Source organism: Osmerus eperlanus, chromosome 9, assembly GCF_963692335.1.
Source record: "Osmerus eperlanus chromosome 9, fOsmEpe2.1, whole genome shotgun sequence".
NCBI classification, from domain to species: domain Eukaryota; kingdom Metazoa; phylum Chordata; class Actinopteri; order Osmeriformes; family Osmeridae; genus Osmerus; species Osmerus eperlanus.
In genome coordinates this window covers 13,017,873-13,044,413 of record NC_085026.1, presented here as the reverse complement: position 1 = coordinate 13,044,413, position 26,541 = coordinate 13,017,873, and the positions used below count along the sequence as shown (strand labels likewise).

Genomic DNA, 26,541 nt, shown 5'->3' with positions numbered 1-26,541 from the left:
TTCAGATCGCATTCAGTGAGTGCAGAGCAGTGGGGGTGGGGGAGGGGTATCTGGATAAGCGCGTCTGTTAATTGACTAAATGTATCGTTTTCAAACTGCCACTTCACAACCACTCTCCAAAAGCAACACAATATGCAGCCTTATGTCTCCCAACTTTTATGACTGTCACACAACTGTTTCTGTTTATGTTAGGAGACTATTCAAAGTGGGCAATTAATTAATCCATACCAAATAGATTTCATGCAATTACATCATTTCATAGACTATGCAATGCAACGTTTGGCTGAATATCAGATAAAAAAAATCGTCATAAATCTGGAAAATCTCATGAACAAGCTAAAAGTATTATTATTTTTTTTATCCTATATACATTTTTTTTACACATGTAAAAAAAAATCAGAGTAAGCTTGATAAGTCTGTCAAGATTTCAGATCGCATTCAGTGAGTGCAGAGCAGTGGGGGTGGGGTATCTGGATAAGAGCGTCTGCTAATTGACTAAATGTATCGTTTTTAAACTGGCACTTCACAACCACTCTCCCAAGGCCACACGATATGCAGCCTGTCTCCCAAATTTTATGACTGGCACACAAATGTTTATGTTAGGAGACTATTCAAAGTGTGCAATTAATTAATCTATACCAAATACATTTCATGCAATTACATAATTGCATAGACTATGCAATGCAAAGTTTGGCTGAATATCAGATAAAAATTTAGTTTAGTCACTATTCTCTAAAATCTCATGGACAAGCAAAAGTAGCATTATTCAAAACCTTTTCCTTAATATGTACGTATAGAATTCATCAACATATGTAAAACAGAGTGAGCATGATATCTGTCAATAAGTCAGATCGCAAGTGCAGTGCATGGCAGAGGGGGTGGGGGAGGGGTGTCGTTTTCAAACTGCCACTCTCCCAACGGCGCTTCGTGCTTCGCGGAGAGATTGACAGGCAGAAATTTGGGCAATAGTTGCTGCAAGCATTTTATAAACGATCAAATGGTGTGGGAAAAGTCGAAAATTACAAACAGGGGCAATGCAAATGTGCGCACACATTGAAATATTTGACCTGATGCACATCATAATGAAACTAAAGCAGAATCCGGACATTTTCGCAAATTTAGAAATCTTGGCCAGACGTTTTTTTGTCCAGGAAAAATTGTTTTCAAAAATGTCAAGCCAAAATCGCCATTGATTTTTATAAACTTTATGTTTGGCCTAGATTGTAATAAAAATTGAACTAGCAGCCCTTTTACTTGTTTTGCCCAAGCTCAAATATGATATGTGAGACATTTAGTAACTGATATAAACGTTAATCCAGGTCTATGTATTGCATTTGGGTTTCCCAAATGAAGCAAAAGCAGGTGGCCACATCCTTCCTCTCTCTTGGTCATGTGGTAAAAATTCGAGCCAATCAGAAAAATAGCCCTGATTCAGGAACCAATCAAAAAAGGTCTGCGACTCAATGGGAAAATCCGAATGCAACACCAAGCCTGGCCTACAGGGGTGCACTAGAGCATAGAGCCAAAACACAGTTTTTGACGGCCTACCACATAGGTGAGGACTTTTGCTGAAATTTGCAGAGATGGATGCCTATGGTCATAGGGTGTCAGTGTAAGAGTTTGAAGCGATTTGCTTGTGAGGACCATCAAAAATGTCCTCACAAAGAAAAATGTCCTCACTTTAAAGGTCTTTTGTCAGGTTGTGGTCCTCACAAGTATAGTATTACAAACACACACACACACACACACACACACACACACACACACACACACACACACACACACACACACACACACACACACACACACACACACACACACACACACACACACACACACACACACACACACACACACACACACACACACACACACACACACACACACACACACACACACACACACACACACACACACACACACACACACACACACACACACACACACACACACACACACACACACACACACACACACACACACACACACACACACACACACACACACACACACACACACACACAGAGTGAGAGAGATAGGCAAAGTAGGCCTCCACAGAAGGGAGCAGCAGAGAGCAGTATAAATAGATGCTCACCCGCTCACCTCTATTCCAGCTCTGATGGAGTAGACAATTTTACACACTTCACTGGAATACCAGTTTGATGTATTTAGGTAGAGGGAAGGCAGAGCGTAGTATGTTTTTTTTGTTGGCAGCTCTGCGCTGTCATGTGGTGGGAGAGAATCTAATCATTTTGTAGGGCAGAGAGCAGCGATGTAAACCAGATCCAGTAGGCTCGGGGAATCACACCATTAGGAAGCTAAAAATACCAGATCCAGTGAGACACGGCTTCTCCTCTCGTAGAACATTCCGCGTGTTTGAGTCGTATATCTCACAGTTGACCTGTGAATAATCAGTGAGATCACTGAGTGAGTGTGTGTACTGCAGCTTTGGTTGAAGCTGCTAGTTCATGACTGGTATTAGTCAGCTAATACCCAGCACCTGAGAGGACTGGTCCTGTATGCCTGCTAACCCTACCACACACACACACACACACACACACACACACACACACTGCTGATGATTCAGATCCACGTTCCAGTTGTGCTGGCTCCACACCTCCACACACAGGGAGTGAGGAGAGTATTCTCCGACCGAGCAGGGGGACACGTTTTTCCACTCTGAAGGCCCTGCACTTTAGCCATCACAAAGCCTGGCTAAGCAGGGCGGACGGGGGCTTAATGCGCCCGTGTGTTTCCCTCTTCAGCAGCCCAGGACGGCCTGCACCCACATGAAAGGCCCATTTCAAAAAGGGCTGCCCAGCGTGGATGAGCCATGAAAAGGGATGCGCGCTCGGCTCTTATCTCCTAGCACAGACGTCTCTCTCTCCCCTCGTGGTGGATCTAACGGTATTATTTCGCCCCACGTTTTTTTTTTATTGTGGGTTTTGAGCCCCTGTAGAGCCTGCAGTGTTGATGACAGAGCCGTCCCAGGGCTCACACCCCAATAGGTCCCTTTACAGAGATGGAGAAAACAAGAAGGCCACACCCACCCCCACACACCCCCCCCCCCCCCACACACACACACACTCAGGGTTCTATGTAACTTAATTGCTGACACACCAGGGATGGAAGGCAGTAAAGTGTGTGTGTGTGTGTGTGGGGGGGGGGGGGGGGGGGGGGGCGGGATGACTTTGCAGTTAAGAGGCCGGGGGGAGAGATTTAGGTGTTTGTAGGAATCCTGCTAAGCAGTCTTGGTAAAAAGCTGTGCTGTCAGGCCTTTGAGCAGATAGCAGGCCAAGATACTCAATAAATTACTGGAGGAACAAGCCCCCAGACCCCCCCCCCCCCTCCTCCTCTGCACAAGCCAAGACTAGGAAAGACGCTAACACACAATTTGGTCTGGGCTGATGCTTTTACAATAAGGACCAAAACACTAGCTAACACACACACAGAGCACAAGCCCAATTGCGTGTGTGTGTGTGTGTACCTCGGAGCAGCATGTTCCACTCCATGAGCATCAATAATGAGCTGGAGCTGAGCTTACCAGTAGGAACGGTCTGAAGCGCTCTCGTAATGCAATCACCACCAATACTGATGCTGAGGCTGGATCCCTCACACACGCACACACATTACCTACCAAGGCGTGTGTGTGCGATGCAGTTTATCCTGAGAAAACACACCCCGAGGCCTTTGACCAGCAGGGCTGGAGTCTGGCCTTGGGGGAGCTCTGCAGACGACACAGGAAACAGAACAGCACCTCTGCTGCAGCCTCAGATGGGCGGCAGCCTCAGATGGGCGGCAGCCTCAGATGGGCGGCAGCCTCAGAGCCGCTCTGACAGCCATCAGTGGTGTTTACAGAGAAACGTCTCAAACGTTTAACTGGATTATTTCATCCAAGTTGTGTCCCAAGAAGCCCCGTCTTCTGATGAAGATGGGGTGGATGGATATTAGAAAGCATTGGTTGGTGTGTGTGTGTGTGTGTGTGTGTGTGTGTGTGTGTGTGTGAGAGAGAGAGCCTGCGCTAACCCAGTGGGCAGACCCATGCTGCAGTAACGGTGGCGTTTCGGGGGCTGAGCCGGCTGGCGGCAGAGCGATCTGACAAACATGATGTGGCTTAATGTGGCTCCTGGCATCACTGCCTGCATGACGACCACGATTGGATGTGTCAGAGCCCGTTACCGCGGTGATTAGACAACGAGAACAGACAAGAGACGTGGGCAGGAGCAAAAGCCCAGCCGCATGCTGGCACACATAAACCACACACACGCACACACACACGCACAGCAAATTGCAGGTGAGTCGTTGGTCAACTATTGTAGAGATAAAGAGAGCAAAAAGGAGAGGGAGAGAGAGTGTGTGAAAGAGGGATAGAGTGAAAGAAGGTGAGAGAGACAGAACACAGAAACAGTTTCTCCGCAGAGCCATTAAACCCGGTGACTAAAATTAGAAGGAGGGAGTGGATGGATGATGGCGGCTGATGATGTGAAGCTGCTTTATGGGGCTGAGTGTCAGTGGGGGGGCACACACTCAGCCCAATGAGCCGTGGCAGTGCCAGTTTCCTGCACGCAGTGGGGTCTGCAGGGGAGTGCAGGGAAACTGGCTGGGAGAGCCGGCTCAGCGCAGAGCCATAACGACTGGGTCATAATGACAGCCATGGGGGGGCGTTCATTAGTCTCCCCATGAACAGCCAGATGAGGGGAGCTGGGAGGTACTTGAGCAGGACACGCCCGAGGTGAACACCCCCCACTCCAAAAAAGAGAGAGAAGACAGAAAACCAACAATTGACCCACAACATGTCTCTCCTTGCCTCCCTGAAACTAGCAGTCACTGTGGTCGTCGTTTCATATAGCAGCTTTCCAGTGCTGGCTGTCAGTGCTTGCTAGTCTACATTCCTGAGGAATGTAGACAAATGTGTCTACATTCAATACAAATGTGGAACAGTTTCTGAGAGAGCAGGTAGGGACAGGGGAGGGGCTTGTGGGGAGGGGGACCAGGAAAGCAGCGCCGTGATGTTGAGGCGTAAACTGAATCTGAGGAACCAGACAGACTAACTGCAGGACTCGTTTGTACTCGCAAACACAACGCACACGCAGTAACACACACACACACTATTTACTCTCCGGCATCTCTGGGGAGCTCATTTCACCTGCCACTGAACGTGTGCTCACACAAACAAAGCCAGACCTGTACTGAGCTAGTCTCCAGCCTCACGCTCTCCATGCACCTCAACCCATTTTAACATCAAGAGGGTGTGTGTGTGTGTGTGTGCCTTGCCTCTCCTGCTGGATCAGAACACACAACTACCCTACCACATTGTGGCCGCAGGCAGACGCCCACACACACAGACCATAACAGGATGGGCTGCTGCAGAGAGAATGTGGTACAGGATGTGTGTTTGTGTGTGTGTGTGTACTGGAATGTAAGATAAGGAGGGGAGGACAATACCAGGAAAGGCAGGCTGGTCTGGTGTGTGGAAGCAGGGCCGGGTGAGGGGGGGGGGGGGGGGGGGGAGTGGGGGGGCGGAGATGGATCCTTCCTACCCCCAGGGTCAGAGGTCAGGGCGGGGGGGGTGGGGGGGATGCTGGACAGGGATGCTGTTTGCACCCGTCAGGTAGTGTACACACTTGTCTGGGTTTACTGCCAGACATACCGACCAACACACACACACACACACACACCCTTTTCTCCACCACGCAATAACAGGAAAGGTCCTGCTGTCAGAAGAGGATGAGAGGGGGGGGGGGGGAGGTGAAAGGGAGGGAGGGTGGATGCTGGCTGTCAATGTGCCCCGAGAAGATAACCACTACTTCCTGAACCGCCCCTGTCCTAGGCTACCAATCTGCACACTGCCAATGGGGATAGAGACAGAAAATGTGTGTGTGTGTGTGTGTGTGGGGGGGGGGGGGGGGGGCTGTGTGGGGAGGGGGGGAGGGGGGGGGGGGGAATGAAGGGAGTACAATCTCTCTGTGTTTATGGTCCTGCGTAGGGCTGCAGGAGTCTTTTCTCCCAGCCAACAGAAGTGATGTTATCACTTACACAGGCCTGTCAGACGACATGCCAACGTGGTGTGTGTGTGTGACTGTGTGTGTGTGACTGTGTTTGAAAGTGAGACTATGAGCACCGCATTCCTGTGGCTCTAGTTAACAGGAAATTAGGTCATGAGATAACAAGGACTGTTTATACCTCTGGTGAGGGCTTCGCTGAGAGGTGTGTGTGTGTGTGTGTGTGTGTGTGTGTGTGTGTGTGTGTGTGTGTGGGGGGGGGGTTAGAGAGCTGGAGGGGTGGGGGCCTGAAGCTGGTTTCCAATGCCTCCGATTTGTGTATGAGGAGGCCTGGGGCCAGACGACAACCACCCCCCTGTTCTCCACAGCAGCCAGCCTCACACCTCATGCATGGCTTCCATCAGACAATGGTCTCATGTCATGAGAGGACCTGCTGCCGAGTAACACCGTCTGTGTGCACGTGTGCTGAAGCTGGAGGAGACGTCAGGTGACGGTTGCGTCAGGTGATGTAGTATCATTAGGTGTCGGGGTATGGGGGTCTGCTCTCACTCGGTCTAAACTGTGTGTGTGTGTGTGTGTGTGTCCGTCCGGTTCTAGAGGGACGATGAAGAACCACCTTGTCAGTGTGTGTGAAAACGGACCCAATGCAGGGCGAGGAGCAGAGCAGAGCGCCTAGCAGAGAGAGGGTGACCTGGTCCTGATGCAAACCGACAGGCCCGGTCCAGGCCTTTAATGTCACCACTGGTCCTCAATGACAGAGAGGAGATGTAGCCCCCAGGCTGGGTTACTACCATGGAGGGAGGGAGAGTGCAGAAGCGAGAGAGCAGAAATGAAAAGTCAGTCAAGAGAACAGAGGGAGGGGGGAGGGGGAACGAGACATAGACCAGAAAGAAAATAGAGACAAAGAGAAAGACATGGTTGAATGAGCAGAGTGTGCGTGCGACCGTGTGAGAGAGAGGTGAGCGAGAGAGGAGAGAGAGAACGCGAGAGAGAGAGAGAGAGAGAGAGAGAGAGAGAGAGAGAGAGCGCAACACAAGGTTTAGAGTGGTAAGCCGAGGAGCGATGGAGCGTCCTTGCCAGGATGAGCGAGAGGAGACACAAAGACAGGAAGAGCAGAGTAATGCTGTTGGCCTCTCTCCCGCAGGAGCTCGCTCGCCCATCCTCCCAACACATGTTCTCCAGTAGGAGGACGCACTGTTTACCACGCCAATGCCACACAGGCGCTTCGCATGTTCTGTACAGCTAAACCTAATCCATCCCGCCTGAATCAGGGGGGAGCTGGGGAGACGCTAACAAAAGGTAGGCGGAGAGAGAAGGGAGAGATGAAACCAGTGTTTTAAATCAGTGAGTCGAGACGTTTCGAAGCCCGGAGATGGGGGAGAACAGACTGACCTCCTGGCGTGCTGGGAGGAACAGTAAACCAAGAGCAGTCTCCCTCCCTCCCTCCTCCCCTCCCTGCGGTTCCAGAGTCTCCAGGACAGCAGAGCTAACATCACCTGGATTCTCCCTGGTAGCACCCCCCCCCCCCCCCCCCCCCCCAGCCTGGCTCAGTGGCTGCCCCACTCTCAACCACTTAGCATCGGCCCCTGTGTATACTCATGCTATCTTATCTAGCGCCACAATAAAACTACACCTCGTAATCTTTATGGACAGACAGTTGCTACTTGATCCCAGATGCAGTAGAGCATGGTGAATGGAGTGGTCTGGGTGGCTATACTACCCTAGCAAGCTGGTGTGGGCTACTAGCTAGGATATAGTGTACACTTGTCCACTACTGTGTTGGGAGTGCACTTTGATACTGTGGCAGTAGTGTATACTTGTATCCTAAAGACCACTATAGTAATGTGATAGTAGGGCATACTTGTCTACTTAAAATCACTATGCTAATGTGATGGTAGTGTGTACTTGTCTACTTGGCCCCAGGGTGTGTGCCAAGACAGGACCCAGATTACACAGGGGGCCATTGTGCTCTCAACGAGGGGGGGGGGGGGGGGGAGAGAGAGGTGACCTTGCCCTTAGCCTAGGAGATGACCTCATTCACAGCATAGAGGAATGTCCCCCCCCTCCCTCTCTCGTTCTTAGCACCCTCCCTCTCTCCCCATCGCTCTCTCGCTCTCTCCATCGCTCTCTCGCTCCATCGCTCTCTCGCTCCATCGCTCTCTCCATCGCTCTCCCAATCGCTCTCCCACTCTCTATGCTGGCCTTGCTCCCCTTTCCTTTCAGTGCACACAATCAATCAATTCAGTAACACACTAACACACTAACCCTTTCATAGGACCCACACAATGATTTCCCATTGTTTTCCACTGGGAACCCAGTTGGGATGCTTCCCCTTTAGTGTAATGGTGTTAAAGACCTCTTTGTTTCCCCAATTAAACCCCGGACACACAACTGCAGCTCCCGTGTCGGCGTCACGCGTAACACGGCGGCCCCGCTACGGCGGCCCGGCTACATGCAACAAATACTCTGAACAAACAGCAACAAATACTCTGAACAAACAGCCCTGACATCTGCAGAGTTCAGTCTTGTGTTGGCTATTCAGGCGACTGCAGCGGTTGTTAAGAGCCAGTGTGTGTGCTGTCGCTAAGGCCAGGGGGAGACAACTGTAAATGAGTGTACTGGACAGGGATGCTCATAATGAACCGTGTCACCGTTACCCGGCAATACGAATGTTTACCGGTTAATACTATCGGTTAAACAGTGTTGCCAATATAGCGACAATATTAATGATTAAAAATGATTAAAAAGTCTTATCTAGCGACAAAACAACTGACTTTCTGCTACTTTGGCTCTGATCTCTGTTCCTGTTGATTAGCAGCAGCAGATGAAACCGTTGGTTTTATGTCTTTTTCTTTCTAAATGAGCATCCCTATACTGGACACACAATGCTGAAGTAGTTCTGCTTGAGGTTCCTTGTCAGTAAACAAACCACATCCCGACTGGCCTGCTGGACTGGACGTCTAACCTGTTCCTTCATCGAACAGCAAAATGCCCCACAATCCCTCCACAAAGGTCGCATTACGCCAACTGTATACGTAACACTGTCCCCAGTTTTAGATGCATCCAGATAGCATGTATATGTGGCATGTTTACATGTTGTTTCTGTCACCCGGGGGGAGAACATGGAACATGCTGATGTCATGTCCTGGAGGGGTGGGTGGTGGTGGTGGGGGCTGTGCCCTCTGTCTGAATCCCAGTCCTGCTCTCTACATATGTGATGGCGGCGCGCTACGCATGACGCTCCCGTCTGCCTGGGAGGAAGGTCATCCGGTTGCCCTTGCAAATTGAAACAAGCATGTGCGCACACACACACACCTCACACACACACACCTCACACAAACACACCTCACAAAAAAAAGTTACAAAAAACACAAGCTGCTTTGGGACAGCTTAATTATTCATCGTTTGATTTATCATTCTCTGCAGGAGAGCTGCGGTGGAAGGTTGGAGCGGCAATCCCACTTGATCTATGGCCGGTGTGTGAAAGGAGAGGCCTGGAAACAGCCATTTTTGCCTGGGTTGTGTGTGTGTGTGTGTGTGTGTGTGTCTGGACCGAGTTGTTGCCTGCTTGAACTATAATAAGGAGAGCTGGACACGTATCTGCACACAGAGCAGCACCTGCAGAGTTAACCTGACAGAGAGAGGGGCGGAGTGAAAGGTAAACAGGTTAAGTGTGCTGTGCTCTGAGAAGGAATTCCTGAGGTGGCAGGCAACCGTAACCATGCCTCCCTGAGCAGGGAGGAACACGCCGAGCGAGAGCTTCATTTTCCTTAATTTCCCTCGGTTGAGGCAAAGAAAACAGCAGAGGGAGACAAGCGGAATAGACGGCGACTCTGGGAGGATCAGAAGAGGGCAGAACGGCACAGAGCTCACACGCCTAACGGTGGGAGACCTGCAGCTCGTAGACTCAAAACGCCCTCCCAAGAGAGAGAATACAAATAAAGGCGGAACAAGAGACAGAGAGCGACAGAAGAAAGAGAGAGAAAAGAAAGACGGCGAGGACGAGAGAGAGAGATGGTTGGAAAGAAGAGAAACTAACATTTCTAAAAGAACAAAAAATTGAGAGGGGTGGGGTTTGAAGAGGGTGGGAGAGCTATTCCAAGTAGTCAAAGAATGTAAGAGGGTGAGGCCCTACTCCTCGCTGTGTGTGTGTGTGTGTGTGTGTGTGTGTGTGTGTGTGTGTGTGTGTGTGTGTGTGTGTGTGAGTGTGCGTGTGTGCGTGTGTGTGTGTGTGTGTGTGTGCGGGACACAAACAACGTCTGGTCCCAGACTGTCTCTCCCAAATAAATTAAAATGAGTCACAGGAAGTCTACAAAAATGGAGAGGACGAGAGAGGACGAGAGAGGACAGAGAGAGGAGGAGGGCATTGGAGCTTTGTTCAACTCCCTTCATCCTTTAACCCAGCTGAAACAGCCTCCCCTCTCTCCCTCTCTGGAACCAGTAAAAACAAACAGCCGGACAGCCCATTCCTGTGTGGCTCTGGGTGTGACTTCCTGCAAGCAGACTTTCAGACCCAGCCAGATTGGAGTGGAGGAGAGGGGGGGGGTCACAGTTCACTAAAATAGTCGGTCAATAACAGCTTAGCAGATGTTGTGACACAGCCATTACAACATCCCTCCACTTCCCCTCGTCATCTCACACCACCATCTTAATATCTGCTGGTCGAACTGCTGTGTCACTGTGAAGCCAGCTGGCTAACAAATAAGGAGAAAACTATTTCCTATGTTGCAGGAAACAGATGGAATATTCTAGAATGTGTGTCTAATTACAGTAAGACTTGACAGTCTGATTAAACATCAGTCTGCGAGTGACACTCACACTTCAGAGTTGTTCGTGCTTGACATTCAGAATGGAAAGGACTAAAACCACATTTCAGTGCTGCAATGCAACAATAGAGGCGTATAAAACTAAAAACAGGAGCTCCTAAATAGCCACTAGGCTGTTTATCAGCCAGGAGGTGTAGGGAGGATTTATTGGGTGAAGCGAAATGCAGGCAGGCAGACAAGCAAGGCAGGCAGGCAAGCAGGCTGAGCCAAGCCAGCAGTGATAAGAAGGCCCCTGCAGTGGCGGGATAGAGGTCTGAGATAAGAGGAAGGGCCTGACGCTGAATGACTTTATCAGCCCTCAGAGAGGCAGGGGCCGGGGGTCAGTGGAGGGGGGGGAGGGGCTGTGAGTCAGGGGCCCCGGCTGAGGATGGATCACACAGACACCAGCATGCGGCCTTCAGATAGAGGCTTCTGGGACTGCCTGCTCAGGGCCTGGACCCAGCCCTGTCAACCTGACACACCAGCCATTACCATACACTCAGTGTGTGTGTGTTTGAGTAAAGGAGAGTCTGTAACTCAGCATTACAACAGTCAGAGGCAGCTCAGTAAAGCCACTCACTGAATGGGTCTGGTAATTAAATTCCAGCCTATAAGTGGTGCCTTGGGAGGGTGGAGGAGAGAGAGGGGGACAGCCCTTTTCCCAGCCCCCTCCCCTCTCTCTCCGAGGTCTCTTGCAGCCCCAGGCTATGTCTTAGTTTGCGAGCGGCACTCAATCTTGTTAGATGGCAAATTGATTGCATATCGAAGGTTAGTGCAGGTCTGGCCCTGCACTGCTCACACTAAGGGTCACACTGGAGACGGGAAATAAAGTGCTAGTGGCCTGCAGGAGAGAGAGAGCGAGCGAGAGGGGTTCTCGCATTGACCGTTAAGGCCTCGATAAACTCCAGTGTTGTACGTGTAGGCATGTACGTACGCAGGCGCCATTGCTCACCCCACCGCATACTTTATGTCTTAACGGGGGTTTAAAAGCTATGTCCACTAGGAGGTAGGTCAGCAATAGTTTGTACCAGACGGGAAGAATGTTGACAACTAGGCCTACTTTTTGTACATTAATAAACAGAGCAGCCCCCCCCCATGATTAAATTAAGCTAGCTGGGAATCACCAACACAGTCTGACCCTGGGCATGACCTTAGTCTGCTGTTAGCTTTAATAAGCATACAGGCTCCAACTGAAACTTTGTGAACCCTTGGACTAATCAGACCTATTGAAACCTGACCTATTGAACATCAACAGAGATGTGCAACTATTGGCAGGGAGAGAGGGAGTTCCATACTGACTTATGGCATTTTCTCTCCTTACCAACTGCCAGTTGCACACCGTCCTAATGTTTTATGGCTCCTCCTGCCAAGAGAATATACAGTATAGCAATTTGAACAGGTTTGTTTGCTGGCATGTCAACTGAGGATCATAAAAATAAAAAAAACTGGAAGACGAGTGTCACCTTGGAGATGAACAACTGCTGTGCAAGGGAATCTGAACAGGGCCTGTCAGACTCTACTGTGACCTTGACTAGCTCAATACACACCTACACACGCACACACACACACACACACAAAGCTACACATAGGCACCTCAAGCACACACAGGCATCAAACGCACTTCTCTCCTTCACACGCACACACACACTCTCTGATGGTCTAGATTGAGGGGAACTGGGAGCAGTTGTTACACACACGGGGTCACAAGGGGTAATGCTCTTGGTGTCTGCTTTCTCTCGCCATGGAAACAGCTGCACATACACACACACAAAACATTGCACACGGGGGAATGTGTGTTAGCTATATATGTGTGTGTGCGTGCAGCTGTCTGGGCTCCTCTGAGAGGAAGAGAGAGAGAGACAACTGGAAGACAAGCTTTAAGCTTCTTTCCCATGTCTCTCTCGTCTTGGCTGTCGTTGTCCATCCTTTATGGGCAGAGCAGACAACGCCACAGTCCATTTATACTAAACTAAAGAAGAAGAAAGAAACTTTCCTGCTACAGGTTTATAAACGTTGTGTGTCGTAGTTTTGCCTGCACATTTTGTACCTATTTTCTCCACAGGGAGCTAGCACAGTCATTAAGTTAAGTATCAAACAACCTCTAGTATACTGCCTGTCTTTGCTGTTCAGTGCTATAGTTAAAACTCAGGCATGGCATTCATTCTGCTCTACAGGGTCACCTTGACAGGCTAGCAGGGAACAGCTGGGGTTCCTACAGAGACAACATTTCCTGCCAGACCCTAAAACAATCCCTTCTTGTCTTCCTGGATAAACACGCCAACTTCCCGGACACAGGTGAATCCTAGTGCCACTACATCTGCTCTCTGAATCGCTGCTTCTGGACAACCCAGTTAAATCAATAACACATATATAAAGCTCTGGAAAAAAATTAGGAGACCACTGCACCTTTTTCTTTCCTGTGAGGACAATTTTGAGTGAGGGACAGAAGGGTAGAATTTGAGACCGCACTGCAAATACCCTTCTGTTCCTTCCACAAAAGTCCTCAACTTTTTTTTTTTGGAAAGAAAAAAGTTGCAGTGGTCTCAATTTTTTCCAGACCTGTATAAACGTATTTCACGGGAGTTAGACAGTCCCCTTCAAGACCTGTGTGCACCAAACACAACCACATGACCGTATCCCAATCCTGGCCCGCGCACATCGAAACGCCTGTGGTTGATATAAACAGAGTGAGAGATGTCTCCAGTGATCTGGGCTGATTTAAATCACAGTGAGCTGTTATCCTTGTTTTTTACCACAGAGCATATGTACTTTGTGGTATGCAAATGTCTCTGGGCAACAGCTAAGCACTCAGTCCATTTATACATCACCAGGCTCCTTTATACAGACTGAGAAGTGAGAATGTGAGGCAACAGGTTCTAATTAATCTGTCCTTTTCTGAGTAGGGGACCTGGAGTAGTGGGTTTGACAGGTTAATGTCTATGCAATAGCTTAAGGTTCTAAAGGACATACTAGTGGAATTACTTTTATTTAAATAATTGGGGATTGTGAGGAACCTCAATTTAAAGGGTGAAGTAATAGTTCCAGACCAGACAGACACAGAGGTCTCTGAGCTCTGGTGATTTTGATCACACACACACTAAACATTTGGCAAAACGGTTCAGTTTTGGGGCTGCTGCCGTGGAAACTCCGGTAAACTGTGGAACAACTTTGTCGGCTCGCTAGAGGCGGCCAGGGATTGAGGGCCAGCGTAGCCTAGCCCAGACAACTTAACTCAAACTAAGCCATGGTGATAGAGACGTGTTTTTATTTTAACCCTTGTGTTATCTTCGGGTCATTCTGACCCATCAGTCATTGTGACCCACCGTCGTATTGCGACAAATTTACCGCATACAAAGACAAAGTGAAGCATTTTCTTTTAACAGCTAGGCTGTCTCAGACCCCCCACATTGCAAAGGTTAAAAGAAAATTATTTTAATTTGTTTTTGTATTGGGTAAAATTGGGTAAAAACAACAATGGTTCGTTATGAACCTTTGGGTCATGTGACCCGAAGGCAGCACGAGGGTTAATCTTTACATGACTGGGGAAGTCAACATAGAAAGTGTTCTCTTGTGAAGCAACAACCTCGCCAATTAACCGAAGTTTATTTAATGTCCAAGTTGACATACAGATACTGTGAGAGCGTGAAGATAAAGAGAGAGCAATACAGAGGCACACCATGTTGCTGACTGCGTGGCCCTTTTCACTCATTGTCCAAAAGTGGAAGGGGTTTGGGGTTGTGGGGGTTGGGCAAAAAAGTAAGGCGGAGGGATACAGAGAGGTAAAAAAAAAAATCTGTTTCCTGTGTCAAAACCTTGACGAGAGAGCGAGGTAGGAAGGTAAATAATGTTTTAAAAAAAGAGTTGCTTCAAGTGTAATAATTTAAGGAATGTCTAACAGGAATGTTCCAGTCCGGAAGGTTTATAGTATAACTGAAAATTCAGCATCTGTAACCAAGTCTAGTTGGTGGCAAAACTATTTTGTTTTACAAGTGCAAATCAGATAATTCGTGTTCAAGGGTTTGGACATGAATGTTGCAGCAAGGGGTCTAGAGGATTGTAATGTTCAGTCTTGCAACCATTTAAAAAAAAATGTTTACAACACGTATAGGACCTCCCACACTGGTCTAACTACTCTCACAGACTCAAACTACTCGTCACTGAAACTGTGACGAGTTGTCAAAATAATCTGACACGGCCTTCCCAAATTCCAGTTCCTATCTCATTAATACTGCACTACCATGTTTTACGTTTTAGATATCTTCACTGCATTTATTTGCCTTAGTGTCAGCTCTTTCCAAAACAAGCATGATATTGACAGAATCTGACTGGGACTGTCCGCGAGGGGGATGTGGCGCTCTCTAGCGTCACCAACTCAATTACATAAACCTCACTAGAAGTAACAAGCATTTGTCCTTAACACAAAATAATTATAATAATATGTCGAGTTACCGATTTTAGAACAAGGCGCTTCAACTGGGCGATCCTAGAGAGATGCGCACCGTTCCTGACAACAGTGGCCCAAAACAAAGGCGACATGGTTAAACGGGTAGATCAAACATGACGGCTGCAGTTCGTGGGAAACCATTTCTAACACGTCGTTGTGTATAGGGCATATGTAACTAATCCAAGTCGATAACGTTGTGATTAAGCTACAAAGTGTGTATTAGCCACCACTCAAAAGTTCTAGGGGTTGTGAAATCTCTGCAAACCAGTAACTCGCTGTCCATTGTTACACCAAGACGGCAACAGCCTGGCACATTCCGATGTGTTCCTATTCAGTAATTTTGTTGCTTGGCAAATGTTTTAAAGAAAGGGCGATCCACTTCCTCAAAAGGCCAAGAAATGTAATGGTTTCTTTGTTTATCTGCTTTTAGTCTTGTTATTTTGAGTATTTTTTTACAGGCCCGTGCAAAATAGCTAAACCTAACCAATTTTACCCTCCACGAGAGTTTGATGGAACGCGGACGAGCCATGGCTGTCTACCATTCCTCGTGCAAGCGAAAACTACCCCTGCTGAAACTTCGACTGGGACATAATGAAAGTTATATCGTTTTAACCAAACAAACCAATAACATATTGTCACATCTACTTGATGCAAACAACTTATCCGGATAATACCGCGTAGGGTAATTAGCTTGTATCATGGCTAGCTAAAACTTTTCCGTTCGCCATCGTCACAACTCTTGAATGCACAACAAACTGGATGTGCTACTCGGCCTCCAAACTCCCGGATCACATACACCCATCCTCGAACAAACACCTACTAAACTAGTTGCTTTTTCTTGCAGACGTAACTTGGTATACCAAGTTAGAAGGGGAGTTTTGTCGTGCCGTGGGACTATTTAGCAAACAAAACATTTGAGCTTGGCTAGTTAGCTAGTGCGTTCCTGCGCTCCTCAATGCAGCAAGCATGCCCACCGAGGGTCACAGCGCCGTGGTCACGCTTTCACTCCCGTCTCCCCATTTCTACAGACGGCATTTACCTTCATCCAGAAGCCTCTCCAGGTGTGTGAAGATTCCGCAGAGATTTGGCAAACTGGTCATCAGCTTCTTTTCGTTTAACAATTGCATCAAATAGTCGGGACTCGGCCTCGGTCTCTCCTTCACTTCGATCTCCCCGACCATCATCTTTGCGTCGAGAGTGCGAGCAAACCACCAACAGAATCCTTTTTTATGAAAAGAAAAAAAATGTAAAAGAAAAAAACTTGCGGATCAAATCCCTCGTTCCCCCCCACGTTTCGATGGCTGTGGTTAGACGACCCTCTGGACAAAATATGATTTAAATTGTTGTTTTCGTTAGAGCGGAGATAAATAAAAGACCGTTATCTCCTCCCAAATAGTCTCATTCGCCGTATACTCTCCTCAACACTGTGCGCTCGGGGACGTTCCGATTAACCACTGTGTCAGCGCGAGAGAGTATTCACCAAATGCGTCCGCCCCCTTTTTGACTATTGGTCAGCCGTGTTTTGAGGGGTGGTGAAATGCCAATAGGTATCGTTGGTTAAATGATCTACAGAGATTAGAGCCAATTGTGAGCAGCACAGCAGACCGATATGTATTTACACATCTTGCTCTAGCACAGTTGCTCAATTTACATGAACAGTAATATTGTGCAATGTACATATATTTCCTTTGAAAATAGCTCCTCCTTTTTAGAATTCATGATTGAAACCTTGCTCTTTATCCGTTTTAATGTATGTATTTCATGTACTGGATACTGTTATAAACCCACAAACTGTATGCCTTTACCATATCATCTGTTTTATTGGTTTGTCATTACATTGTAACAGTCTTAAAGTTGGATAAATTCATGGAAATACTTTTTTTTGTTTATTCAATCTGCAAGTGCAAGTTATAAATAATAGATTTCCTTTGCATCTAAGAACATGTTCTTTGTATTTGTACAGTTTTACATTTTACCAAATGTTTATTGAATTCCATCTTCTTCATACAGACAGTCATTGATCCCTATTTTACAGGTTAATCAGATTACTTATTTTTATTGTCCTGTCCTTGGAAAGACCTTTTTAAATATCACCTTGGAAAGACCTTTTCAATAGAATAGTAATACAATAATCAATGGCTCACACACACACATGTACACACACCCTAGTTATAGAGACTGTCTTCAACAGTCTGTCTTTGTAATTCACTAATACACATGAAGCCCACAGCTATGCGCTGCTTCTGGCAGCTGTCCAGTGTGAGTGGGGCCCAGCTAAATCTGAGATCTGACCTTCCCCTTCTTTCAATTTGTCCGCTTGCCTCTCTGTCTTTGTGAAAGTAGTCCCTGGACTAGCGTATGAATACTCAAACAGCTGCACTCTGACCTCTCAGCTTAGATATCTGTAGTATGTCAGGCTCAAGAATACACCTCTGGGACTTAGACGCTGGTCTCTCCTTTAAAGAGGGGATACCACACAAATTCCTACAGATAACTTGAGTTAGCTAGAGGTGGTGTTGTGTGTGTGTGTGTGGGGGGGGGGGGCGGGGGTGGTCTTACCTACTGAAACCATAACATTGAGGTATGGTATGTCTTTCATACAGACGCCATCTAAAACTACAGGTGGTGAGGTGAAAACATAACAGACAAGTCTGGGTTTTTACTTAAAGGAGAGATGAAGATTCCTCTGGCTTCAAAAAGAGGCTGGCTGAGAGGGAAGAGATAGGAAATGGACTGGGAAGGTCCTTCATTTATGTGGTTTAAAGAGAACTAAATTGTTCATGGTGTTTGCTTCATGTTTTTTTCTTCTTCGTCCGACTGTCTTTGAACACAAGTGAAGAAGAAAATAAAAAAGTCAGAGACTTCTGGCATCAAAAAGATCTGGCATTTATTTCAGGCTTTGAATATGGGTTTAGTTCTTATCTCAATCAGCGCGCATGGTAATTTGCACCTTGCCTAGTGCGGTTCCTTCTGAGATAGGTCATGTGGTCCTGTAGTGTGTGTGTGTGTGTGTGTGTGTGGGGGGGGGGGGGGTCTGTGTGTGTCTGTATATGTATGCGTGTGTGCATACGTACGTGTGTATGTGTGTCAGCAGCCTGTAAGTGACGAGGAGAGATACTAATCCCCCCATTGCTCCGCCAGCGCCTGTGTTTTCGTCATTTTTTAATAACACGGGTTCCATTCAACAATTAATCCAATTAAGAGAGCTCCGGATAATTAATGAACATGTGTTTAGCCCCTTTTGAAGAGGGGGTTAGCATGGATGCAGGAGGCAACCCTGGGCTGTTAGTGGGAGCAGGGAGAGGGGGCAGTGGTAGACAGAGGCCCAGAGAGAAGGCACTGAGCCCAGGGGACAAACTTCCTGCTAAGCTGGCTGAGATAAGGCTGTGTCTCTACCATAGCACAACACAAACCCACCGGCTCCTGACAGTAAACAGACACAAAACAAAACCATTTCCTTTCCCTACTGTATCCAGTTTTACTTCAGGCCAATGTGCGTTACCAAAATCTGGGTCATTCAGAGAGAGAGGTAGGGAGACAGTGGGGGAGAGAAAGAGACACAGTAAGCATTGTTTGAGAATCTAATACAAAGAAAAATAAGCTAATTCAATGACTTACACTAGATTGAAGACTCCAAGCAAACATCCAAAACCTGTTCACAAGAACTGGGATTAGATTTCTAATCCCAGGGAGTCAGGTGGCTGAGCGGTGAGGGAATCGGGCTAGTAATCCGAAGGTTGCCAGTTCGATTCCCGGTCCTGCCAACTGACGTTGTGTCCTTGGGCAAGGCACTTCACCCAACTTGCCTCAGGGGAATGTCCCTGTACTTACTGTAAGTCGCTCTGGATAAGAGCGTCTCCTAAATGACTAAAATGTAAATGTAATCATGTCAGCCAGTCAGCTGGGTGGTGACAGACTTCACATGATGGATGGCGCCTTCTCCACACTGTCCTAACCCTACCTAGCTTAGGCTCCAAACAATGTCGCAGTTGAAGGTCTCCTTGTTGTCCTGGTCCTTGTTGTCCTGGTCCTGGTGCTGGTCCCGGTCCTGGTCTGGGGAATGACACCCCTGCCTGTTGTCACAACAAGTGGGGAAAGCTGCAGCCACCACTGATGGAGTGTTCTGATAGGACAAATCTCCTCCAATCCTGCCAATCATCAATCAACGCCGGCGAATGACAACACACACATCAGAGTTACGACCTCGGCCATTCTGACAGGTGGAGGACAAACCATAAAAACAACAACTTTCCCCGGATGAGTGTGTGGATGTGCGTGTGTATGTGTGTGTACTAAAGGCAAAAGAGCAGAGGGTGAGAGTGTTTGTGACTGATAAGGACACCTGCAGAGGAGGAAGAGGAAGATGCAGAAGAGAGGATCTCCATTGATTTCTTCCCTCCAGAGATTGAGCGAGAGAGGGATTGATCCTGTGGTGTGTTGTGGTGCTCCTCTGAGATCTTAACACAGACTGCTCCACATTGATAAGAACACACAACATAATCCTGCAATCACTCCGCCAACACCGACAACACAGCACATCACTACAATTTAGAAGTGGAAAGAACACAGGATATTGGGTTAGGGACTCTTCTCAGTTTAATAATACCTAAAGGAGGTCATATTTACAGAGCAGTATGAGGCCCAAACCCAATCCAGTTCCACGGGAAGGTGTTGACGTCGCCCTGCTGTTGTTTGGGATTGAGTCTGTGCGCTGACACCTGCAGGATGGAGCAGGAGGGAGATAAATGGCACTTGTGTCCTCCTTCTGCACGTGCTCCATGGCTCTGGGACGACTCTTTCCCTCCCTTCCTTCCACTATTCTTTCTCTTTTTCTCTCCAACCCTCCTCTCTCTCTCTCTCTCTCTCTCTCTCTCTCTCTCTCTCTCTCTCTCTCTCTCTCTCTCCCTCCCCCCCCCCCCCTCTCTCTCTCTCTCTTTCTCTCTCTCCCTCTCCCCCCGCCCTCTCTCTCTCCCTCTCCCCCACCCTCTCTCTCTCCCTCTCCCCCCACCCTCTCTCTCTCTCTCTTCCCCTCTGTCTCTCCTTCCCTTTTTCTCTCTACCAGAGTGACTAGAAGAAGACGGATGGTTCCCGGGGGGGCGTTTATTTCTGTTGTGCTGTTCTCCTCTCTCCCCTGCTTCATTGTTGCTTCTAACAATCTGTCTTTTGATAGGAGAGCAGTGCTGAGAGGCATGGTTGCTCCACACTACATAGATAAGGCATATGTGTGAGTGTGTGTCTGTCTGTGTATGTTTGTGTGTGTGTGTGTGTTATTCACCTGCTTTAGGCTTGGACTGGGCATGCAGAACCGCAGCACAAGCATTCTTTGTAGTGGGCCCTTGGTGAAACAGCTTGTGTACATACGCCACATCAAAGGATAGGTCCTTGACGGCAACCACAAACCCACCCAAAGTGACAGATACAGGCAGGCACAATCCCATCTAGCTTTATGTTTATACAGGCGAGTAAACCCAGCGGTGTCGTAAAAGCCCAGTTGTCGGCTGAGGTGTCCTCTGTCCTCTGTATGTCTGGCTGGGTGAGTGAGCACGACAAGCAGCCGGCTAACGTCTCCTCTCTCTCTCTCTCTCTCTCTCTCTCTCTCTCTCTCTCTCTCTCTCTCTCTCTCTCTCTCTCTCTCTTTCTCTGCAGCTGACTGCTCCTAAATCTCCGGGCAGACTGGACAGCTCACTCTGGGCAGGCGTTCAGGTGAAACAGCTGCCCCAACCCCTCCGTCCGTCTGTCCGTCCATCCTGTTGACGCAGTTGCTGTCAAACACACACACACCTCCACTCTCCCACAATCCATTTCTTTCACCTGGATTCCCTCAATGCTGTCGCTGTATCATGGCCTCCATTGTGTTTTGCCTGTCGGTTGCTTGCGTGCGCCTGTCGTGAGGGCATTTCAGTCTCTCTCCCTCTCTCCCTTGGTTCCTAGCCCCACCAACTCACCTGTCTCGTCTGTAATCACCCAGCGGTTGTGCATAGTTGCAGACCTCCCCTGTTATTACGTCCCCTTGTCAGTCTTTGTCTGATTGTTAGTTCTTTTTTACCCTGCGTAGGCTGTTCCTGCCCCTACGTGTTTCCTGTCGACTTTGCCATATTTTCTTTGGAGCCGGTCTGCCTGCTTTCTCCTGCATTTGGGTCCACTTGCTCTGCCACACCCGTGACACTCTCGTCACCGCACACTCAGCTGCAATGTCTCTCTTGCTGTCTGCAATCTCTTCCGCTCCCGCTCTCTCCTAGCCGTTCTACTCTCTCACAGTCGTTTCTCTGCCCGGAATGTTCTCACTCTCTGCCTCTTTTTGCTTTCTCACTTCATTCATCGTCTCTAGACTCTCTACTCCCCCCCCCTGCTCTCTCTCCCTCTATTCTAGGTAAACTGTGTACCACCAGCCAGTCTCTTTGTAGTGTGACTCGCCATACACAAAGCTTTTGTTCTGCTGCCACTGCTGTGATGCAGCGAGACAGAAGCACAAGGACACACTCCGGCTATGCAGCTGAACTCAACTCTAGACTAAGGGATGGGAAAGTCACCTTTCAGCTAACGTAGCTAACCAAGCGCTAACACAGAGCTAGCCCCTGAGCAACAGAGCTAGCCCCTGTGGGGGAGGGTGTGTTTGGGGGGTAGTGACTGCTAGGCTAAACAAGTGGTAGGGGTAGGGGTAGTGGCAGGGGCAGCTGTTAAGGGCCAAAGCTGGCCGGGCTAATTTTAGGAATCAGTGCTGAGTGACCGTGCCCTCCCCCGGGGGTGACCCCCTCTGACAGGCTCAGATTACAGCAGAGGGCAGGATTAGGACAGGATTAGAGTTGGCTGTTGAACTCTTCCAGGAACACCCCCATTCCCCTGAGATGGCAAGGGTGGAAAAGGCTGGGAGGCTACTCCCTGACACACACACACACACACACACACACACACACACTTGAGGAAAACTACAGCACAGCATGGCCCAAACAGGATCAGTGACTTCATACCTTGGATGAGAGTGAGGTTTTAGCAGAGCTTGAAATTCCCTAATCTGCTCCACTCGTATCAGGACGGTTACCAAAACTACAAAATGTTTGAATCACATGTTGGTGGATACTACCCCCCACTCACTGACAACCTACACATGTCTGATGATCTGTCTCCACACAATAGGAACGTAATCATACAATCCACTGAAATGATCTGAACCTACAATCTGTTCATCAACAGTCAGATTCTAGAATGTTCTTAAGAGAGCAGAATCACGCTGGTCCAATCTATTCTTCAGTCTGGAAACAAAGTGAAGGCCGTATGTGTTTGTGTGACCGCGAGTCGGGAGACGGAATGAGAAACAGCTCATTACTGCATGAGCCGGGAGGTCAGGTTATGATCAACACAATGTTCTCCAAAATGAACTTTCTGTGCTGTATTTTTTCTACTCATTTCATTTCCAGGAACAAAGAAAGAAGCAAGGGGAAGGGGGGGGAGAAGAAAAACCATGCAGCTCATTTCATTTCATGCTGGGCTTTCCTCAGCAGTGCGTGAGTGTCTGAGAGGCTGGCCAATCAGAGCCAGTGTACTGAAACGCTTCAGACGAGGCCAAATAACGCCTTATTTACTCTCTCTCTTTCCCTCTATCTCTCCATCTCTTCCTGCTCATTTCACAGTTCACTTGCATGAGCAGTTTCTGTGCTGCTATAGTGGGTGTCACACACACACATGTCTAGGGCTGTATTGGTAGAGATCTGAATAATCTAACTCCTTTCTCCCTGGACACTGAGACATTTGTTAATTTGCACCTTGATGACTATGCTAAAGGGAGAAGAATTCCCTCCCCTGTGGAAGTAGTTGTTCCAAAAAGACTGTCTTCACTTTCTAGCACACACCCCTTGAGGAGTAGTGTCCACAGTTGGATTGGGAGGTAAACTGGTGAAGACTTAAAGGTGCTGTAAAGCAAATTCCATGATTTGCTTCTCAGTACATTATATACTTATGAATAAGTTGCTGAAAGCATGTGCAAAGCTCTAAAACTTTGTTGCACTGAAAAGTGGAGTTAGACCGTTGAACAGTTTCTCACCCGTTTTCAGCTCAGGTTTTGTTTAGGCGGGGCAAAACCCAACCTATCTACTTCACAGCCACCTATCTACGTCAGATCATAGACCGTTTATATAACCTGCTGTTACTCAGCTGGTACAATGCATAGACAAAGTAAGAAACAGTAACAAAGTAAAACATAAAACACTCAGAGACTGCAGGTAAGTCTGTTCTGATATCTGCAATTGATTTAGCTAGTTGTTGCTGTTGTTGCTAAATTCAATAAATTCGAGGAGGCGGAGCTTCAGCTCCTTCAGGCGCCCCCCCCAGTATCAAGCAGAGAAGACTGCTGATTTTCTCACAATTTCAAAGCCTAATTAACATACTTGTCTGTTTTTTTTCATTCGAATTTGGATGAGTAGTTAACAACACATTCTTCTGTGGGGTAATGAACTTACAACTCATTTTCAGTTCTGCTTTACTGCCACTTTAATGATCATAAAAGCTGTGTTCCTGTAAATTTGGTTTGGGACAGCTTCATGTCATGTCAGTCATATTTGATATGCTTTTGTTGCTGCTTAGCAGTTGTAATAGTAATGTTTTAGTGTTATTGGTAGGTTATAGGTTTTACACAGCTGTACATGCAACATACCTAATGTGTTCGCATATTCCTTTGTCTTCCAAGGGCATCCCATATGGTCTCCTGCAACCACTGAGTGAAAACCAGAGATGGTGCAATTTGAATCTCTATAATTCAGACAATCTTTTCATCCATGTAGACCTAGGAGTGTTGTTTACTAGGTGATTCAACATCTTAAACTCACAAGCCTGGCCCATGGTGGGAGAGCATGATGGTGGATCTATCATGGTGGATGATGGAGCAGCACAAGCCCACGTATGTGTGTGTGTGTGTGTGTGTGTGAGAGTGAACTCCGCCCTTAGTAGAGAGAAATCAGGCGGAGCGAGCATGAGGAAGATGTTCCAGAGTTGATCTGGGCTCCTTGTCTGGCTGACCTCATGTGCTCTAGGAACAACAGATGATCCGGGAGTACAACGGCACTTAGGAATGATCGGCTGGACCTGATGTTGGTTTCCTCCAGGATCACAATGTCTCTTATTGAGAGACTTGTTGCTTTTGTTGGTTTGTTGTAACTGTCTTAAAATGATTGTACTCGCCGTGAAATATATTATTGTTGCTTGCTGGGAGGTTGTTTTGGGCAACGTGTCTTTGTAGCTCTCCATACTGCTCCTCTCTGAATGAATCATTGAATGAATGGAATGTGGATCTGCCGGTCATTCATACCCAGGTAGAGGACTCCTTACCTCCTACCGTACTCTGGAATGAGCTGAGGGGAGGCTTGACAAGGCACACAAAACACAACACCTGAAAAGCCCATGGAGCTGCTCGGAAACATGATTTATGTCAACATGATTTATTGTCCTGCATGTACTCTGACACATTCTTTTTGCATTTGTTAATCTCTTTTAGGCAGGAAAGAAAACGAGGAGACGAATATAATAACGAGTCACATAGTAAACAAAACTGAGGAACAGCACGGTTTGAAATTGAAGTTGAAGCCTTCTCTCTTGACAACATTCAGTACTTCCTCTGCAAGTCTGTGAAGTGGTTTGGTTTGAGACATGCCTTGCATTAAGAGCCTGTGCTCCGAGTGTCCTTGTTGTGCGAGTCAGAAATCAATTAGGCAGGCTTTCTGCTGTGGGTCCTGGCTGTGCCCTGTGAACAGCAGTCTGACTAATGCTGTCATTGTGTCTGGGAAGAAGCACTCATTGTGACTGGGAGCTCTGAGCAGGAATCTCATTATAACTACTGTACAGTAGGAGGACATGGGATGAAAGGGACTGGAGACAGTAGCGCAGTGGAAGTATGGGTGCATTCCTCACACGCAGCAAAGACATGGTGTCTTTCCTTCTTCCTTCCCCCATGGTTACTGAATGTTCTAGACAAACAACACACACGCATAGATACCAACAATGAGTGAGTGAGTGTTTGCACACATGCAAACACTCACTCGCCCACACAAACACATCATGTTAATGTTGTGGTAAAAAAAAATGAAAATGGAGAAGGTTACCTGTAGAGGTGTGTGTGTGTCTGTGTGTGTGTGAGTGTGTGTGTGTGTGTGTGTGTATGTGTGTGAGCGGAAGACAGGAATGCTGCCAGCCTTCATTCTTCAAGGCATTTCCCAGCATGCCTGGGCATGCTCCACCTCCAGCCGAGGTTCTCACAGGAGTGTCAGTATTGGCTCCCTGCCTCGACTCACACAGGGAAACAGCTTCAGCACAGCCGATGCCCCTCTCTGTCCACCCGTCCATCCATCCATCTATCTGCCTTTGTGTTTTTATGACTGAAGTTCAGTGCGCTGTACCTCACAGAGACTACACAACCAAACCTGGCTAAATGAGGGCAAACTCAGCCAGTGTACCCCAGAGGCATTTAGAAATGAACATGTAGAGAGTGACATGAATCTGACAATCACGCTTTAATGAGAGACAAACACAGTTGTTTTTGTTTTCTGGTTACTTTGTTGTTCTGTTGTTTTGCTTTCTGAACTACTGTTTTCACAGAGGATAGTGTGACAGCAGTACAAACATGCCGTGGCATCCTGAGACACAGACAGCTGAAAAACTATAATGACCTGCAGTTGTGAATTTAATAGGTAACAGGCTAGGGGGGGGGGGGGGTGTAGAGGTGTGTGTGTGTGTTTGAATGGGGGGGGGAGTCATGCTCAGTTGAGCATGCAGGACTCGTAGGTGGGCACCATGTACTTGATGTTGATGAAGGCGTCCTCGCCCCCGTAGCGCTCAAACACCTCCAGGGTCTCCTGGATCAGGTCACCGATGTTCTCCCGCTTCTGCTGGCTGTAGTCGATCCCGTCCCCAGAGTTGACTGGACAGGCGGAGAGAAGGATGGACAGACAGACAGGCAGGGGTTAGCCAATACCAACACTGAGAGGCAAGTACCTAGTCAGGCAGGTGGACAGACAGACAGACAGATAGCAGACACTCACTCACACACACACACACACACACACACACACACACACACACAGACAGACAAGCAGACACACACAGTCAGAAAGACGGGCAGAAACACAGATGGAAAAACCTCCCCAGTACTGGGGTGGAACCTTTACAGCAGGTGAGCAGATACACTTGTTCCAGCAGAGCTGGTCTGACAGAATATTTCACAGGCTTCTGCAGCATCTGATGTGGCTACTGTGAGAATGTTTCAGACTGATTTCCAAACACAAAAAGCTCACGGAATTCAACTGGC

The 26,541-nt window shown here is 47.8% G+C and overlaps 2 protein-coding genes across 7 annotated transcripts in view; both read right to left on the bottom strand.

Moving 5' to 3' along the window:
- The window catches only part of qkia (QKI, KH domain containing, RNA binding a), a 72,348-nt gene extending 55,649 nt beyond the window's left edge, over positions 1-16,699 (bottom strand). For 3 of the 6 annotated variants that reach the window (XM_062469604.1, XM_062469605.1, XM_062469607.1), the window contains exon 1: positions 16,291-16,698. In XM_062469604.1, the coding sequence (XP_062325588.1) occupies positions 16,291-16,435 (145 nt within the window). In that variant the 5' untranslated portion in view covers positions 16,436-16,698. Of the gene's footprint in view, positions 1-16,290 lie in introns of all 6 variants that reach the window. The other 3 variants (XM_062469602.1, XM_062469603.1, XM_062469608.1) reach the window with 2 other exon arrangements.
- Positions 16,700-25,728: 9,029 nt separating this feature from the next.
- The window catches only part of pacrg (PARK2 co-regulated), a 103,515-nt gene continuing 102,702 nt past the window's right edge, over positions 25,729-26,541 (bottom strand). Inside the window, exon 5 of the mRNA XM_062469400.1 lies at positions 25,729-26,154. Within this exon, the coding sequence (XP_062325384.1) occupies positions 25,994-26,154 (161 nt within the window). The 3' untranslated portion in view covers positions 25,729-25,993. The remainder of the gene's footprint in view (positions 26,155-26,541) is intronic.